General features: G+C 39.7%; 1 protein-coding gene and 1 long non-coding RNA gene across 2 annotated transcripts in view; one reads left to right on the top strand and one right to left on the bottom strand.

The window, feature by feature from the left end:
* igsf21a (immunoglobin superfamily, member 21a) overlaps window positions 1-17,915 on the bottom strand; it is a 192,729-nt gene that overhangs the window by 71,080 nt on the left and 103,734 nt on the right. The window contains exon 4 of the mRNA XM_008409119.3: window positions 2,332-2,450. Coding sequence (XP_008407341.1) covers window positions 2,332-2,450 — 119 coding nt within the window. The remainder of the gene's footprint in view (window positions 1-2,331; window positions 2,451-17,915) is intronic.
* On the top strand, window positions 3,961-11,233 carry LOC108166414 (uncharacterized). The gene is made up of 3 exons (XR_014087522.1): window positions 3,961-4,162; window positions 4,295-4,814; window positions 7,568-11,233. It is a non-coding gene; the product is annotated as an uncharacterized LOC108166414 (long non-coding RNA).

The following is a 17,915-nucleotide window of genomic DNA, read 5'->3' on the forward strand; positions in this document are numbered from 1 at the left end:
GAAACATTTATTCTTCTTGCTGAAGAAAGGAATTTACACTTTAAATTATGAGCAAGTCTCTTAGAAATAGCAGGTGAAAAGGTCAAAACAATTGGAAATCAGTTAAGAATACCAAGACACATGTACATGCACACAAACACACAACAAATATTTAAAGATGGCTTGTAGAACGTCAGTTTTCTGCTACACATAAATATTTATTTTCTTGCAACTGCAAATAGGAAGAAGGTCAAATGGACAAACCCCATTGTGACATGTCTCTACTCCATTCATCCTGTCCAGCTAAATTCAATCATTTAACAATGATTCTGTCTTTCACAGTGTATCAGTCTTTCCTCTGATATACATTTCTGGTATTACTAAAGATACTTTTAGTATCTTTGTACCATAAGGCCTAATGGCATTGGCCAATATAGTTTAAGAGGAAAAAAAATAGAAGGGGAAAAACAATAGATGACTTTTAAAACTTTTCAAGGTGAAGGACACCAGCTGATGTACCAAAGTTCATGTGTTTTTATGTTTTAATGTTGGCTGATTGGATGTCTTGGCAGGGGATTCATTAAAATGATAATTTTTTATTTGTGAAACCCTTTAAAAATTAAAAAACTCTCTGTGTACTGTTTCCTATTAATTAACTTTGTTCCTCTAATATTCTCTTTTTCACTGCTCAACTTTTCTCTTTACTTCCCACTGAACTTGACACACTAATAGGTTATGAATAATTCTGTTTCAGTTTAGACTGCAATTAGCCACAATGCCAGAAGCCATTCTTCTTTCTCTCTGTGGTGATTTAGGACCCAGCTGAGATAGGGCGCTACAGCTAACCCAGGACCACATCATTCACTTCAACCCACCCAGAACTGAAACAAGAAACAACTGAGTAAATCTCCTTTTATTGATAATAGGGGAGTGTAAAACAAAGACTCTGGAATGGTAATAAAAAAATACAAGTATAGAGGCAACGAGTTATTTAAAGAGAAATGTATGCATAATTTAAAAGAAGACCATGAAGTATTAGCCAGTTTTCAGGGTCACAAAATGTGATAATGAGATGTTATTATGACATGCTGTTTCTCTCCTGTGTTCCAGCTGAAAAAAAAAAATGCTAATGAGCCAAAAGACCACATGGAGATTAGCCTTTTTTTTTTTTGTAGCTGGAATTGATACATCAGCCAAACCAAAAAGCTGTCACTAGGGAGACTAAAATACAACAATTACATTCAAGACTGAGCAACAGGCAAAAACGTCCTCTCTTGATTGTAGTTAATTATAGAATTATTATAATTAATTATGTCAACAGCAAAATGGTGGGGATATGGAAAAAATAGGCAATAGTAAAACGCAGAGCAACAAAGGTGTCTTCAGTGTCTGACTATGCAGACCAAGAGATTATGAACAGAAATAAAAAAAGCCGTGGCTAAATAATGTCAAAGTGGGATTGATTTCCTTGTTCCAGCTGTTTTTTTTTTCCATTTCTTTACTTTTGAGCTGATTTTAAAAATAAATCAATTATTTGTCTGAAACTTCATATTAAAATCACCATCAACATGAGCAGTTTTTGTTTTAGTTTAGAAATATAAAATTATCAACAAAATAACTTCATATTTTCTATGTTATGCAGGAAATACTGGCAAAACAAACAGAAGCCAAATTATAGAAGGAAGAATAAAACATCATTCTAAAGATAACTGGATAAAACATATGTGGCAAAAGTGATTTCTTTTGTTCACCTGCTCGCTGTAGGAACATTAATTCCTTTCTGAAAGAAAAAAAAACATCAGTTTACTTGGAACATCTTTTGAAATGAAAAGACGTCAGACTTAGCGCTTTTTCAGCACACTCGAAGATGTTTTATAATTAAATCAGTCATTCTCATTCACACACACATTCACACATTGATGATGGCAAACTACTGTTTCCCTAAGAAACTAAAATTAAAATAAAAAAACACCTCCTGCTTGCTCTATTTTACAGAATTCAGACATGTTTAAGCTAATCATTCATGCAAATTGGGTTAGCAAACATTTACAATTTTTGTTTTTAAATCAAAATCTATACTCTAGGTAGACATACGTACCACCATGTACACCAAACAGTTTTTACCCTCATGTAAAAATTTTAAATGTCACACGAGTGAAAACATTTTTTTTCTGCCTTTCGGCTCTCACTTCCATCTTTGTTATACTGTTTAACCTGCTGGCTTTGAAAAGTCCCTCTACATAAATTCAATGTTCCACCCAACTATTCTGTTTTGAAATACTGTATATATTTCTCCTTGAAGCAAGAAGCATTTCTGAAATATGTAGTACTCAATGCAATAATGTTACTCACACATAACTGTAAGAAAAACATTTCCTGAAGCCAGGACAACCTTCTCCCTTGTTGCCCGGTCATATATGCCCACATGGCATTCATAAGGCCCATTGTCTGAGATCCGAACCTCTGGGAGCCTGTAAAACACAAGAGAAATTCTATGAACTGGTGCAAATCCAGTAATAAAACAGAAAGAAAAGCATTTGCGTGTTTGGTTAAGCAGATAAATATTCATAAATACAACACAACAACAAAATGCTTTAAAATAGCACAAAACAACGAGAAAAGAAAACAAGAAATAGGTTAGTCTGACAGCATAGTACGCAGTAGAGTTAATTTATTTCACTTTCAGATTTCTATGTGGTAAGGATTTATGTGTTTAAAAACACATAAAAAAAACTGCAAAAAAATAAAAAAGTGATTATTATAAGAATGTAATTTTGTTGTACCAAGGACTCAGGAAACTTTGTATTGTCCAGCAATGTCAAAGAATATCTTTGTTTATTTTGTTTGTAAAGAAAATACCTTTAGACACAAAGTACTAAAACATTTATACAACTAAAAATGCAGCTTTAGTTAAGCAAAAACATTATCGAGTTGCATTTCGGCAAACATTATAAGAATATGTGGGATTAATCTAGATTAATCTAGATTAATTCCAAAGAAAGAGAAATGAAATATTGTAATTCATACTGTCTAAAATTTACTGAAAGAGTAGTTGTAGATGTGATTGATGGCTGTGGGCAAGAAGGATCTCCTGCAGCCGTCAATACTACAGTTGACCTGATAAAGATTCTGAAGACACTTGGTTGTTGTATGTTTTGAAGAGGATGCTTAGAGTTGTTATTCATTCTGTGAAGAATTGTTCTTTGCAAGATAATCTCCAGAGTGTCCAGAAAAATCCCTACAACACATTTTCGTGTCTGATTGTTTATCTCTTTTTAAGTCACTGCTGCTGATGCTTCTACCCCACAGAAGCTGGCAGAGGAGATTATGTGCAGCATCTTACTTCATACAGTGAAAGACTTAAGTTTCCTTAACACAGTATGCTCTGTGGCTTCTTGTAAATAGCTTGATGATGTGTAGTCTAGCAACAACTGAGTTGATGACATCACATGCGGTATCGGGTACAGCTAGCCATGCAGTGTACACAATTGTCAAAAAACTCTGGTGAGATTTCTTGGTAAATAAGAATGGACAAAAACATACTGCTAAAAATTCTATATCAGGGCGGCAGTGAAAGCACTTCATGGTAGCATGTTTTGGTTTGCGGTGGAAAAGCACTGCTAACCTCCTCTGATTGGTTCACTGTTCTATAAATCTTTATCTTCTCACACAGTAAGAAAGCCTGACAGAAATAGGGATATGATCCTACTTCCACGTCTCAGCAAAACACACAATATTGCATTCCCAATACTCTGGCTGGGTGCTTGTTAGTGCTTGAAGATCATCCAATTTAATTGCCAAAGACCTCACATTGCCCAGAGTGATGGATGGAGGAGATGTTACCGCTTCTCTCTATCTCACTGCCTTGCAAATCTGTTTTTCTGTACTGATATTCTGTATTGCAAATGGTCCGTCTTTCTGGAAATTCCACAATATAGAGATTTTTTTTTTGGCAAAAATGTACTTATAGTGGCCACATTATTTGTTAAGTTAAAACAGCGATTGATGTATTTGAGTGCATTACCACCTCCACCCAACTGGCACACGCCTCACAGAAAATCAAGCGCACCCATCTCTCTCATTCAGGCCTTCAGGAGCTTATAAAGTAACCGGGCACACCTGTGTTCAGTATGTACCCTTCAAACAAAGAACTCAGCTTCAAGCTCCTGCAGAGACACCACTGGTATGAGTTGTATATTAAATCATTGAACTTGCTTTCAGAAGAATTATTCGAACGTGTAGAGGAAAGTTTGTTTGTTCATCAACTTAAAAAAGTAGATTGGAATTTGTAATTAATTTTGTCATTTGTTTGTAGGTTTTCAACCTGCTTGGTGACTCTGTCTACTGTGACCACTTAATATAAAATCATGGTGGTCCTGTATGTGATCTAAAGACAAAAGAGAAGAGAAATAAAAAACATGTCACTGAGATGAGTTGTTCCGGCGTCTCTTTGATGGGAGCAAGCCTTTTCAAGTTTGGGCAGAAGCTGTGGAGGCTAGGGCAGACCAGAAAACTTGACAGTTGAAAACCAGTCCAAAACCAATTGGAAACCAATTGGAAACCAGTCGGAAACCAACTGACCAGATGACCAGGAAATCCTGATTAAGGAGGGCTTCGACGGATTAACTCAAGGAGGACATCAGGTCGTCGCAGCTGTACAATTCACAATGGCTGAAGAAATGTTTGGAAAGTCACTGAAACAATTGAAGCTGGATCGCACCATGGCAAAATCTTCCTTCACCAAGCAAGCAAACTTCCTAAGCAGAAAAGCTGCCAACATGACAGAGATGGAACTGCGAGAGGAGTTCAAAAAGCTAAGCTCTGATGCCAGACATGTAAGTGATTCAAATGATGATTACAAAGCTGGACTATTAGCAGAGCTGGAAGATGAAGCTGGTGAGCTTGATAAACAGCAAGAAGCTGATTTTGAAAAGACTATTAATGACTGTGAATCAAAATTTGATGAAGTCAAACAAGTAGTTCAGTCTAATTTGTGGGAAAAATATGGTCAAGATGGGCTCTATACTGCAATCCAGGAGGCAGAAAAGGCTTGCAATGTTGCTTCTGACATAGAGGTCTTGACTGTGAATAAAACTGCATATGAAGTGCAGCTGTCCTTTGTAGAGAATATGATCCAGGAATCTGTTAAAGGTTTTGTGACCTGGGAAATATGGATTCCAGTAAAAGAAAGGGGCAGTATAGAGGACAGAATAAAACAAATTAAATTGATGAAAAATAAACTTCAAACAAGAAAATCACAGTTTGCTATAGCACAAACAATTTCAGAGGAGAAGAGGAAATCAGATGCAGCTCAGGGAGATCTTGCATCTTTACCTCTACTAGCTCAATCTGCACCCATTGTAAAGATCAGACCTATTTGTCTACCAAAATTTCATGGCTGTAAAAGAAACTTTCACAGATGGAGGAAAGACTGGGAAAGCCTGCAGAAGCAGGGAGAACCAAGTGGCTCAATTGAAGTGAAAAAGTTCCAGTTATTGGATAGTGTAGATGAAAGGATCTGTCATGAATTACACCTGTCTGCGTATGATACTGCGGCGGATATGTTCCGAGTCATGGAAAATAGGTATGGCGATAAGTCAAGTATTGCTTTAGAAATCATTGAAGAGCTTGAGAAGATCCCACCCCTTAAAGCAAACCAGCCAAGGAAGGTGATAGATCTTATACAGAAAATTGAAAAGGCTCTAGTTGATTTAACAGAGCTAGGAAACATTGGAGCCATGAAAAACCCTCTGGTTATTAAATCTCTAGAGAGCAAACTTCCTGATGTTATAAAGAGAGACTGGCTAGTTTTTATGGTTAACCCTGCTAATGCAGTAACTCCAGTTAATCATTTTGATAGTCTTCTTAGATTTCTGAAGACACAGGAGGAAGTTCTAGAAAAACTAGAGCAACTTGGAGTGAGTGAAAAAGTTGAAAAGAAGTTTGAGAGGCGACATGCTTTTACTCGAGTCGCAAGAACCAATCATGCCTGTATTGTTTGTGGAGACACAAGACATGGAAATAAGATATTCTTCTGTAAACAGTTCAAAGCAATGAATGTAGCTGAAAAGCTCAATATTGTGAAGACATTGAAAACATGCAAAAGGTGTTTGAGAAAGCATGAAGAGGATGCTGGATGTATAAACACTTACCTTTGTAGGAACAAAGATTGTAAGAAAGGGAGCTTTTCAGATCACCATTTCCTCCTTTGCCCAAAGGGTGAACTTACAAAGGCTGGGGGTGATAAGCCAAAATGGAAAAATAGACTGACAGAAGAACAGGAGAAATTCATAGCTGAACTTTCACCAGAGCTAGCAGAGGAATGCAGAAAAGCCTTTTCAAATGTGACTGCATCAACAAGCAACATAAAAGGTGAAGTCCCTGGTCTTATGGAGTCATATGGACTAAAAGAGCAACCTGTTATCCTAATGCTGTTGGAAGTTACTGCAAATGCAGGCCAGAAAATTGGCACTTTGATTGACCTGGCTTCTGATACTAATTACATTACTCACCAAGCAGCTCAAAAATTGAACCTAGAAGGTGAGAATATAACATTAGTTGTTCATGGTGTTGGGGGAATGTCAGTCAAAGTTAGAACAAGAAGATACCTGTTAAAAGTGAGAGTTAAAACCCCCAAAGGGACAGTGAAAGCTCACCAACTCATTTGTTATGGACTCAGTGAGATTGCTAAAGTGCATAAAGTCATTCAACCACTGCAGCTACAAAAGTTCTTCCCAGATGTTGACCTGGAGGACCTCAAAAGACCAGATACCATTGAGCTACTAATCAGCCACAGAGAAGGCAGACTGGCCCCTCAAAGAGTCAAGGTTGTTGGAGACCTGGTCCTGTGGAACAGTCCACTCGGCATAACCGTGGGAGGAGCTCATCCAGATCTTTGTGAAGTCGTCGACGTGGCAGCACACAGTTCAGAAACACACTTTGCTCGTTCCATGCGCACTGCTGCTGTAAAGTATGAAGAAATCTGCAATCTCAAAGAAGTTAAAGCAGAAAGCAAAAATACAACTGCCAATAAAGAGTTTATTGATTGGTGGAAATGGGAGAGCATAGGGGCCGCTTGTGAACCAAAGTGTGGTGGATGTCGCTGTGGGACATGTCAACCAGGTGGAAAAGAGATGACATTAATGGAGGAGAAAGAACTTGAAATAATTAAACAAGGTCTTACTTATGTGCAAGGAGATGCTCACAGTGATACTCCCCACTGGGACGCAAAGTATCCGTGGATTGTAGAACCCACTAGTCTTCCCAACAACAGGAAAAGTGTTGAGTCAACTTTCTTAAAAACAGAAAGACGATTAAATAAAGAGCCTGAATGGAAAACTGTCTATGCAAACCAGGTGCATGAAATGGTGCAAAGAAAAGCAGCAATAAAGCTAACAGAAGAAACTTTGAATGGCTGGAAAGGACCAGTATGGTATGTAAACCACCAGGTGGCACCAAATCCTCATTCTGTAACCACTCCTGTGCGTTTAGTATGGAACAGCAGTCAAAGATTTGAAGGTCTAAGTATGAATGATATTCTGCTGAAAGGTCCTGATGTTTTAAATCCTATTCGTGCTGTTCTACTCAGGTTCAGAAGGGGTCTGCATGCTGCCTTGGGAGACATCAAAAAGATGTATAACTCTGTGTGGCTAGAGGACCTGGAGAGACATCTACACAGGTTCCTCTGGAGAGACAGCTCAGAGGAGGAGATTGGTGAGTTTGCCATTACCAGAGTTAACATTGGGGATCGTCCTGCAGGATGTATTGCCCAAGTAGCAATGCGAGAGACTGCAAAACTGCCCATGTTTGACAGCTGTAAAGAGGAGCGGAGGATCCTGGAAGAAGACTGTTATGTTGATGACATCTTAACATCTGACAATGACCCAGAACTTTTGCACAAACACATTGAGAAGGTGGAAGAGGTCTTAAAAGTTGGGGGATTCTTTTTGAAACCATGGGTCCTATCAGGTCAAAGTGGGAGGCAAAAAATGTCCTTACCTAGCAGAGACAAAATCCTTACACTCCCCAATCAGATGAAAGAGGATGATAATAAGGCTTTGGGAGTGGGATATCTGGTAGAAGAGGATAAATTGTATGTGATGACATCAATCAACTTCTCAAAAAGAAGGAAAAAAATGAAGGTGGGACAAAACCTAGAGGAAGGAGAAGTGAGAGCAAATACTCCAAATCCTCTCACTAGGAGAGAACTCCTTAGCCAAGTAGCTAGCCTTTTTGATCCCATTGGCCTAGTCACACCCACCAAACAGAAAGGAGCCATTCTTGTTAGAAAGGCTTTCCAAGAAACCAGAACTGCAGGCAAAGCAGGTGACACGTGGGATCAAGCACTTTCTGATGAGCTTAGAAATGAAGCCATTGAATTGTTCCAGGAGTATGTGCGCCTGGGCCAGATTAAATTTCACAGGAGTTTAACACCAATCAGTTGGATTGGAAAGCCCCTAGGGATAACTTTTTCTGATGGGAGTGACAAAAGTTATGGTGCAATTCTATACTTCAGATGGGAAACAGAGCAAGGGATCCAAGTGAGACTTGTAGAATCCAAAGCAAAACTCACTCCACTTGACCAGAAGGGAGAACCTGTAAAAGCAGAGATTTGTGGTGCAGTGTTTGCAGCTCGTCTGAGAAAGTATGTTGAAAAACACAGCAGAATGGAAATTGGAGGCTGGTTCCATTTTCTGGATAGCCAAACTGTGCTAGGAGCCATTCAGCGCAACAGCTATGGGTACCAAACTTTCTTTGCCAACAGAGTTGGTGAAATACAGAAAGCTGGGCCAGTTGCAGATTGGTGGTGGATCCCAGGTGATCTCAATGTCGCAGACATTACATCAAGAGGAACATGTCCTGAGCACCTCCAAGAGGACTCACAGTGGCAAAATGGACCAAAGTTCCTGTTGCAACCTATTGATCAATGGCCGATGAGATCAGCCAAAGACATTGCTATATGTGCAAAAGAAAGTGTTGCAAAGCTCCAAAGAAAAGCTTTCTCAGCAGTGACGACCAGAGCACAGTCTAAGCAAATTAAAGAAAAAATGTGTGAAGGTGTGACAAAGAATCCTTTAGAAGCTACAGAGTGTAAAGAAAGGGGTGGTCAGCTCAAAATCTCTCCTCTTACATTCATTGCCAAGCAACTAATTCAAGAGAGAAGATACAGTAGTCTTTCTAAACTAGTCAGAGTTATTGCATGGGTGAGAAGAGCTATTGGAAACTGGAAACTCACTTTGGAAAGCCAGCAAAGTGGCAAAAAAGTGAAAGTAAAAATTTCAACAGATGTCAAACAGCCAACCATCCATCCCAGGCTTAGTGTTAAAGAGTGTGAGAATGCAATGAAAGATGTTTTCCTGGCTGCTCAAGAGAGTACTTCGTTCCATGACACAACTTTAAACAGATTAGTTGTGTTTAAAGAACAAGATTCTGGACTTCAGGTTTGTGGGGGTCGTATTCAATCCTTTAATGAAGACAAAAAAGTTGTCCCCATTTTGCCCTTTGACTCATGGGTATCCACATTGGTTGCTCTTGAAGCTCATGAAGTAAATCACGAAGACATTGCTGGAACATTACTCCAGATGAGAAAAAAAGCATGGGTGGTGAGAGGCAGAAGATTGGCCCAGAAAGTTGTGGATAATTGTGTAACATGTAGGAAAAACAGAGCAAAAAGATGTGAGCAGATAATGGGTGATCTTCCACCAGAACGAACACAGCCTGCCAGACCATTTGAGTTTACTACCATTGATCTATTTGGTCCCTATGAAGTGAGGGATGAGACCCGGAAAAGAGTTAAACTGAAAGTGTGGGGTATCATCTTCTGTTGCATGTCATCTAGAGCTATTCACACAGATCTTGTGAGTGATCAGTCGAGTGAAGGATTCTTGTTAGCATACCAAAGATTTACAGCCTTAAGAGGACATCCCAGGAAATTATGGTCAGATGGTGGAAGAAACTTTATTGGAGCCAAACCTGTCCTGGCTGATCTTTATCTGTTTTTGGATCAACTAAACAAAGAGAAAATTCAACAGGAAGCTTTAAAACATGGAACTGAGTGGAGCTGGAAAATGCATCCCGCAGACTCCCCCCATAGGAATGGGGCAGCAGAAGCAGCTGTAAAGATAGTCAAGCAAGCATTGCATAATCTAGGATCAGATGGAGTTTTCACATGGAGTGAATTTCAAACATTCCTGTATATGGCAGCTAATCTAGCTAATGAAAGGCCAATAGAGGCAAGAACTCAAAGTAGAGAAGACTGCATAAGCTACATCACACCAAACTCTCTGCTGCTTGGAAGAGCTAGTCCAAAAAGTGATAACTGTGGATTTGACTTTAAAAGTTATCCACTGAAGAGATTAATGTTCATCCAAACAGAAGTGGACAGATTCTGGAAAAAATGGAGTCAACTAGCTGGACCAAATTTGTTTGTCAGAAGCAAATGGCATTCAAAGAAGCGAAATGTCGCTGTCGGAGACATCATTTGGCTTGCAGACCAAAATGCTCTGAGAAGTCAATATAAACTTGGCAGAGTGATCAGTGTAAACAGTGATGGAACGGGGACTGTAAGAGATGTGCATGTACGAACTTATCCAAGTTACCCTGTACCACTTGTGAAAGCAGGAGGACAAACAAGGAGGATGAGAAGAAAACTTCAAATGAAGATTCCCTCGACAATACTTCATAGAGATGTCAGGCGCATTGTTGTATTATTGCCTGTAGAAGAACAAGAAAACCCTGCAGGGACAGGACCTGGTGAAGGAAAAGAGGTGTGACCTCCTTGGGTTCAAAACCAGGAGCTCAAGTGGGAGGTGTTAAGTTAAAACAGCGATTGATGTATTTGAGTGCATTACCACCTCCACCCAACTGGCACACGCCTCACAGAAAATCAAGCGCACCCATCTCTCTCATTCAGGCCTTCAGGAGCTTATAAAGTAACCGGGCACACCTGTGTTCAGTATGTACCCTTCAAACAAAGAACTCAGCTTCAAGCTCCTGCAGAGACACCACTGGTATGAGTTGTATATTAAATCATTGAACTTGCTTTCAGAAGAATTATTCGAACGTGTAGAGGAAAGTTTGTTTGTTCATCAACTTAAAAAAGTAGATTGGAATTTGTAATTAATTTTGTCATTTGTTTGTAGGTTTTCAACCTGCTTGGTGACTCTGTCTACTGTGACCACTTAATATAAAATCATGGTGGTCCTGTATGTGATCTAAAGACAAAAGAGAAGAGAAATAAAAAACATGTCACTGAGATGAGTTGTTCCGGCGTCTCTTTGATGGGAGCAAGCCTTTTCAAGTTTGGGCAGAAGCTGAGGAGGCTTGGGCAGACCAGAAAACTTGACATTATTTATTTCTTTGACCTGCAATTGCTCTAATACTTTGCCACAGCTGCTTGCTAAATTAAAACTCTCAGCACAGATTTTCTGATTCAGATTTTGAGATGAGCAAGAGCACTTCATGAGTTGTTGTACTTCTACTTTAGCCATTCATTTGCTGTGTCTTTCTTCCTTTTTATGCTGGGAAACTAATGCATTACCTATCTTCTATTTTCTGGCAGAGAAAAAAGGTCCTAACCAAAGGTTTAATGAAATAGGTACATATAATGTTATATGTATACTGTAGTCTCTTCAATGTAGTGAAGAGTCAAAAGACCAAAGAAAAAAGCAAAAGAACAGCCCAAAATCATAACACTGCCCCAAACATAATTTTTATTTTCCCTACTGTATACGTATTTATGAGAGAAGATTGTTTCGGAAACAATAAAAAACAGGAAAATAATCCAATTAAAATATCAATTGAAAGTGTTGATTTAGAACAAGTACATGAAATAAAATTCTTGGGTGTCATGTTAGACGATAAAAATCAACTGGAAACCACAGATCAGCCTAGTAAAATCTAAAATAGCCAAAAGTGTAGCTGTTATAAGAAAAATTAGTTTCGTCCTGGACTATAAATCTTTGTTTATTCTATATAACACACTCATTGTACCACAGTTAACATATTGTGTGGAAGTTTGGGGGAATACATACAAAACAAATTTACAGCCATTATACGTCTTACAAAAAAAATCAATCCGTATACTACATAAAGTGGGATAGTGGGAACACAAACCAGTTATTTATCAAATCAAATACACTGAAATTCTGGGACCTGGTCAAATTTAAAACTACACAATTCATGTTTAAGGTCCGAAATAAAAAACTTCCACACAATATACAGAAAATGTTTGGTGACAGAGAGGGTGGTTATGATTTAAGAGGTGAAGGGTATTTTAAAAAACAACATATTAGTACAACCAGGAAGAGTTTTTGTTTATCTGTGTGTGGAGTAAATGTTTGGAATGGATTGAATAATGAGATTAAAAAAATTACAAATGTAAACCAGTTTAAAAATTTGATTAAAGCAGAACTCATTTCAAAATATGCTATATAACATGTTTGATGGTTTATGGTGTAGATGATTATATAGATAGTACTTAAAATAATTGTACATAGTTAAACATAGTGAAAAGTGGAAACAAGTTGTCTCTTGTTGATGTTCTGAAAGTCAATTGATAATACATCGACAAGTATGAGGGGGGCAGGATATTATAAGATGTATCTTCTACCTGCTCCTTTTCGAACAGAGAATGTGGAATTGCATGTCACATGGGCAGAATGATTTGTTTTACATTTTATTTCTTGAGTTTGTCTCATTCTATTTTGTTTTCTTGTTCTTTTTTGACTGTTTTTAATGTCTGTTCGAAATAAATAAATAAAAATAAATGAAGAAGCACAATGAACTCTTGGACGTTACAAAGATCTTGCACCTTGTCAATTGTGTAAAGCTCTGAGGTAGAAGTTTTAATTTGATTAAAGTAGCTTCTGTTGACTCCTTTAAACAAAACAGTAAAATTAGAAATAATTAAACATGTAGATTTTATGAAATCAAATGGGAAATTATGTGTATTTAGTTTCTATTAAAATACCTAAACTCATATTACCATAAATATTGTCAGTTTCTTCTCTCTAAGCATTCGTAGCCTTATCAGAAGTTGTGTGGTCATTGTCACTTTGCAAAGGCCATTAGATAATTTACCCTTCTGAAGCTATAAAAACCTTAAATGAAAGGATTAATTTACTGAAAACATAGCTAACATTTTGAATTTCTTTGAAGGCCTTTCTTGTTCTGCTTTTTCAAATGTCATTTGGAGAAAACCGTTTGAATAGTTATTTGATGATAAGTGTGAGAACACATGGACAATCAGATTTTTCAAAATAATTACCAGCTCATTATCTTCTCTTTATTTTCCATAGCTAATCAGTAACACGCCTTTTTGTTCGCTTGGAAACTTTTAAACATTTGGTTGTTGTTTTTTTATATACCTTTACTTTAAAGTCACTCCATGCTTTATTATCCACACCATTTTCTTCCTTTAAGAACACTTTATGGCTGCATATTTCCCAGCACCTTTAAATGCCTGCAAGTAGAGTCTTTTTTCAGTTTACTGGTGTAGAAGATGAAATTTACATACATCAGGCATGTAAACAGAGGGAATTATGGTGTACGAAGACTGTTTTTATGGCCATAACAAAATCCTTACAATATTCCTCAGGGTCCCATTGTAAGTAAGTAAGAAAACTTTAGTTATACAGCACCAGTGGTGGGAAGTAACAAAGTACAAGTACTTCATTGTTACTGAAGTACAAGTACTTTGTTACTGTACTTAAGTACAATTTTCGTATATCTGTATTTCACTTAAGTAGATTTAATAATAGGTACTTTCTACTTTTACTCCACTACATTTTACAGTAAGTATCTGTACTTTCTACTTCACTACATTTCCACAAAAGTGTCGCGTTACTCGTTACATCCAAGTCGCATTATGCTTTTTGTCCGTTAAAATGTGAAGTTCAGGGACTTAAGGTGGCGCCGTAAAATCCGAGCAATAACGTGACTTACGTGTCTGTTGTCACCCATCGCCTCCCCCTTTACTCGCACGCTGAGCTCCAAGAAATGTGCAGTGGTTTCCTTTGAGTGGGAGAAGATGTGTTTCTAATTGTCTTTAATATAATAGCGCTGCATAAATCATAAGATATGGCGACATGTAAAATAAGCAGCGCTTCGCTTTCACAGACGGTGGGGACTTCGTCCAACTTTTAGCGTCACTTGGAAGGAAAGCTTAACGAAAAGTAAGATCTGTGGACGTGTTGCATCTGCGATGAAAAAATTTTTGTCACTCATGCGCTGAATTATTGTGTGGAGGTGTTGGCTAAGGTCTCACATTTATGGGTTTGTCGCTGAGGCAAAAACTCGGCCGTGGGAGGAGTTTGGAGAGGCCATGGAGACAGACTTCCGTACGGCTTCGAGGCGATTCTGGTCCACCATCCGGCGTCTCAGGAGGGGGAAGCAGTGCAGCACCAACACTGTTTATAGTGGGGATGGTGCGCTGCTGACCTCAACTCGGGACGTTGTGGGCCGGTGGGCGGAATACTTCAAAGACCTCCTCAATCCCACCAACATGCCTTCTGTTGAGGAAGCTGAGCATGGGGACTCTGGGTTGGGCTCTCCAATCTCTGGGGACGAGGTTGCCGAGGTGGTCAAAAAGCTCCTCGGTGGCAGGGCCCCGGGGGTGGATGAGATCCGCCCGGAGTTCCTTAAGGCTCTGGATGTTGCGGGGTTGTGTTGGCTAACGCGACTCTGCAATATCGCATGGACATCGGGGGCAGTTCCCCTGGACTGGCAGACTGGGGTGGTGGTCCCCCTGTTTAAAAAGGGGGACCGGAGGGTGTGCTCCAATTACAGGGGGATCACACTCTTAAGCCTCCCTGGTAAGGTCTATTCAGGGGTCCTGGAGAGGAGGGTTCGTCGGACAGTCGAACCTCGGATTCAGGAAGAGCAGTGTGGTTTTCATCCTGGTCGTGGAACACTGGACCAGCTCTACACCCTCAGCAGGGTGCATGGGAGTTCGCCCAACCAGTCTACATGTGTTTTGTGGACTTGGAGAAGGCGTTCGACCGTGTCCCTCATGGGGCCCTGTGGCGGGTACTCCGGGAGTATGGGGTACCGGGCCCTTTGATACGGGCTGTCAGGTCCCTGTATGACCGGTGTCAGAGTCTGGTCCGCATTGCCGGCAGTAAGTCGGGCTCGTTTCCGGTGAGAGTTGGACTCCGCCAAGGCTGTCCTTTGTCACCGATTCTGTTCATTACTTTTATGGACAGAATTTCTAGGCGCAGCCGAGGTGTTGAGGGGATCCGTTTTGGTGGCCTTAGGATCGCATCTCTGCTTTTTGCGGATGATGTGGTCCTGTTGGCTTCATCGGAACGTGATCTGCAGCTCTCACTGGAGCGGTTCACAGCCGAGTGTGAAGCGGCCGGGATGAGGCTCAGTGCCTCCAAATCCGAGGCCATGGTCTTGAGCCGGAAAAGGGTAGAGTGCCTTCTCAAGTGGAGGAGTTTAAGTATCTGGGGATCTTGTTCACGAATGAGGGAAGAAGGGAGCGGGAGATCGACAGGCGGATTGGGGCAGCGTCTACTGTGAAGCGGGCGCTGTACCGGTCCGTTGTGGTGAAGAGAGAGCTGAGCCAAAAAGTGAAGCTCTCGATTTACCGGTCGATCTACGTTCCCACCCTCATCTATGGTCATGAGCTTTGGGTCATGACCGAAAGAACGAGATCACGGGTACAAGCGGCCGAAATGGGTTTCCTCCGCAGGGTGGCTGGGCTCTCCCTTAGAGATAGGGTGAGAAGCTCGGTCATCCGGGAGGGACTCAGAGTAGAGCCGCTGCTCCTCCACGTCGAGAGGAGCCAGTTGAGGTGGCTCGGGCATCTGGTAAGGATGCCTCCTGGACGCCTCCCTGGTGAGGTGTTCCGGGCACGTCCCACCGGGAGGAGGCCTCGGGGAAGACCCAGGACACGCTGGAGGGATTACGTCTCTCGGCTGGCCTGGGAACGCCTTGGGATTCCCCCGGAGGAGCTGGAAGAAGTGACTGGGGAGAGGGAAGTCTGGGCCTCCCTTCTGAAGCTGCTGCCCCCGCAACCCGACCCCGGATAAGCGGAAGTAAATGGATGGATGGATGGAGAATCACATATCTAAGTCTAAACTATGTTACAGAGTAAACACAATAAAAACATGCTTTATCTGTGGAATTGTTCATTAAACTGGCACAGTTCTAATGTATTAAAATTAAATACAATCGGTTCACTTAGTGATATTGTATTAGGGATTCATCAAGTACTTTTACTTTTAATACTTAAGTATTTTTAAAAGCCAGTACTTTTTTACTTTTACTTAAGTACAAATGTTAATGTTTTACTTTTACTTTTACTTGAGTACATTTTTGTCTGTGTATTTGTACTTTTACTTAAGTACATTTTTTGAGTACTTTCTCCACCACTGTACAGCACCTATATGAAATGGCAAAGTGCTTTACAACAAAATATGAATAATGCAATAAAAGAACAGAAACTATCATTAAAATATCAACATTAAAACAAATATTACATTTAAGAAGGACATGCAGCATAAAAGTCCTGCATGAGGTAAATAAACTAAACTAAAAGCTTATCTGAATCACAATCTTCAGCAGTCAAAAAATAGTGAAGGGCATACTACACGTTGTGCATGACTCCTTGAAAGGAGTGATCGCCACTCCTTTTCAGTGCTAAGGATTTGTAAATCATGTTTAAATGGCTGACCTGAGGTTTCTAGTTGATGAGTAAGGCTTTAACAGGTCAGAGAATTAATCATAAGCTTGATCATGCAAATTCCTTGAGGTCCATGCAATGATTTAAAAGTGAACTCTGTACCTAATTGGTAACAAGTGTACAGACCTTAATAAAGGAGTTATATTTGTGTCTTCAAGTCTCGCTGCAGAGTTTATTTCTGGAGAATTTGAACAGTCTTTTTGTTAAGAGGAGTTAAAAAAAAGTATTTAGCTCATATTTGAAGTTTATGGAACCAACATTAAGACAAAGGGAGATATATAGAAAATAGCTCCATGATTCCTGTGCTGTCAAGCACAGAAAGTGATAGTGGGAAGGAGTAAAGTGAGACTCTGCATCCTCATTTTTAATTAAGTTTATATATGCCGCCGACATGTATTCACTGCTGAGTTTTTAATATCTCTTCTTTGACAATGTTGCTTGTTTCTCACCAAATATTCTACTTGCACGAGGAGAAAAAGTTAAAACAAAAGATACGTTAAAATGAAATCATTCTAAAAAAGCACCAGATCTTGCAGCATTTAAGGTGCTGATGTTGTCCATATCAACTAGGGGTGTAGTGATACAATAATCTCACGATACGATACAATATATGATATTCTGATCACCATACGATATGCATCACAGTATTTGGCAAACGATTTAATTTAATACGATTTAATGCATTTTTACGATTTTCTGAAAAATTTTAGGACAGAGTGATTTTAGTGACATTTTGTGTTCCATAGACTTGAATTTAATTAACTGAAAACTGATTAAAAGCACCAACTACACAATACCTGACTGATTGGACAGAGATGTAGAATCTACAGCTGGATAAAAAAATGAATCAAAGATGCAATGAGAAAGTTAGTTTGTCATTTAATTCATGTGGATTTGACATAAAACTCAGTTTCAACAGTGATCCAGGAGCTGTGTGAGGAGATTATCAGCCTCTGTAGACAATCAATATGCAAATGTTTTCTTCTTAACATACTGTGGCTGCATTTTGAAGTAAAAAAAGTCTTTTGGACTATAGGGAAAAGGCTTTTCTACCTTGGCTCCCAGAGTTAGCCGTGGCTGTAAGCCGTTTACTACTAGCTGCTGGGGGAGTAGCTCCACCTCACCCGATAGTGATCGACTCCTGGCAGCTGTGCAGCGCCGCCATTCCCTTGCTTGGATCTCTGAGTAGCTGCCTCTCAGACTGCCAGGATCTCATCGTACTCTCAGTCTCTGATACTCTTTGTCTGCT

The sequence above is a fragment of the Poecilia reticulata genome, chromosome 5 (assembly GCF_904066995.2).
Source record: "Poecilia reticulata chromosome 5, P_reticulata-male-v2, whole genome shotgun sequence".
Lineage (NCBI taxonomy): Eukaryota > Metazoa > Chordata > Actinopteri > Cyprinodontiformes > Poeciliidae > Poecilia > Poecilia reticulata.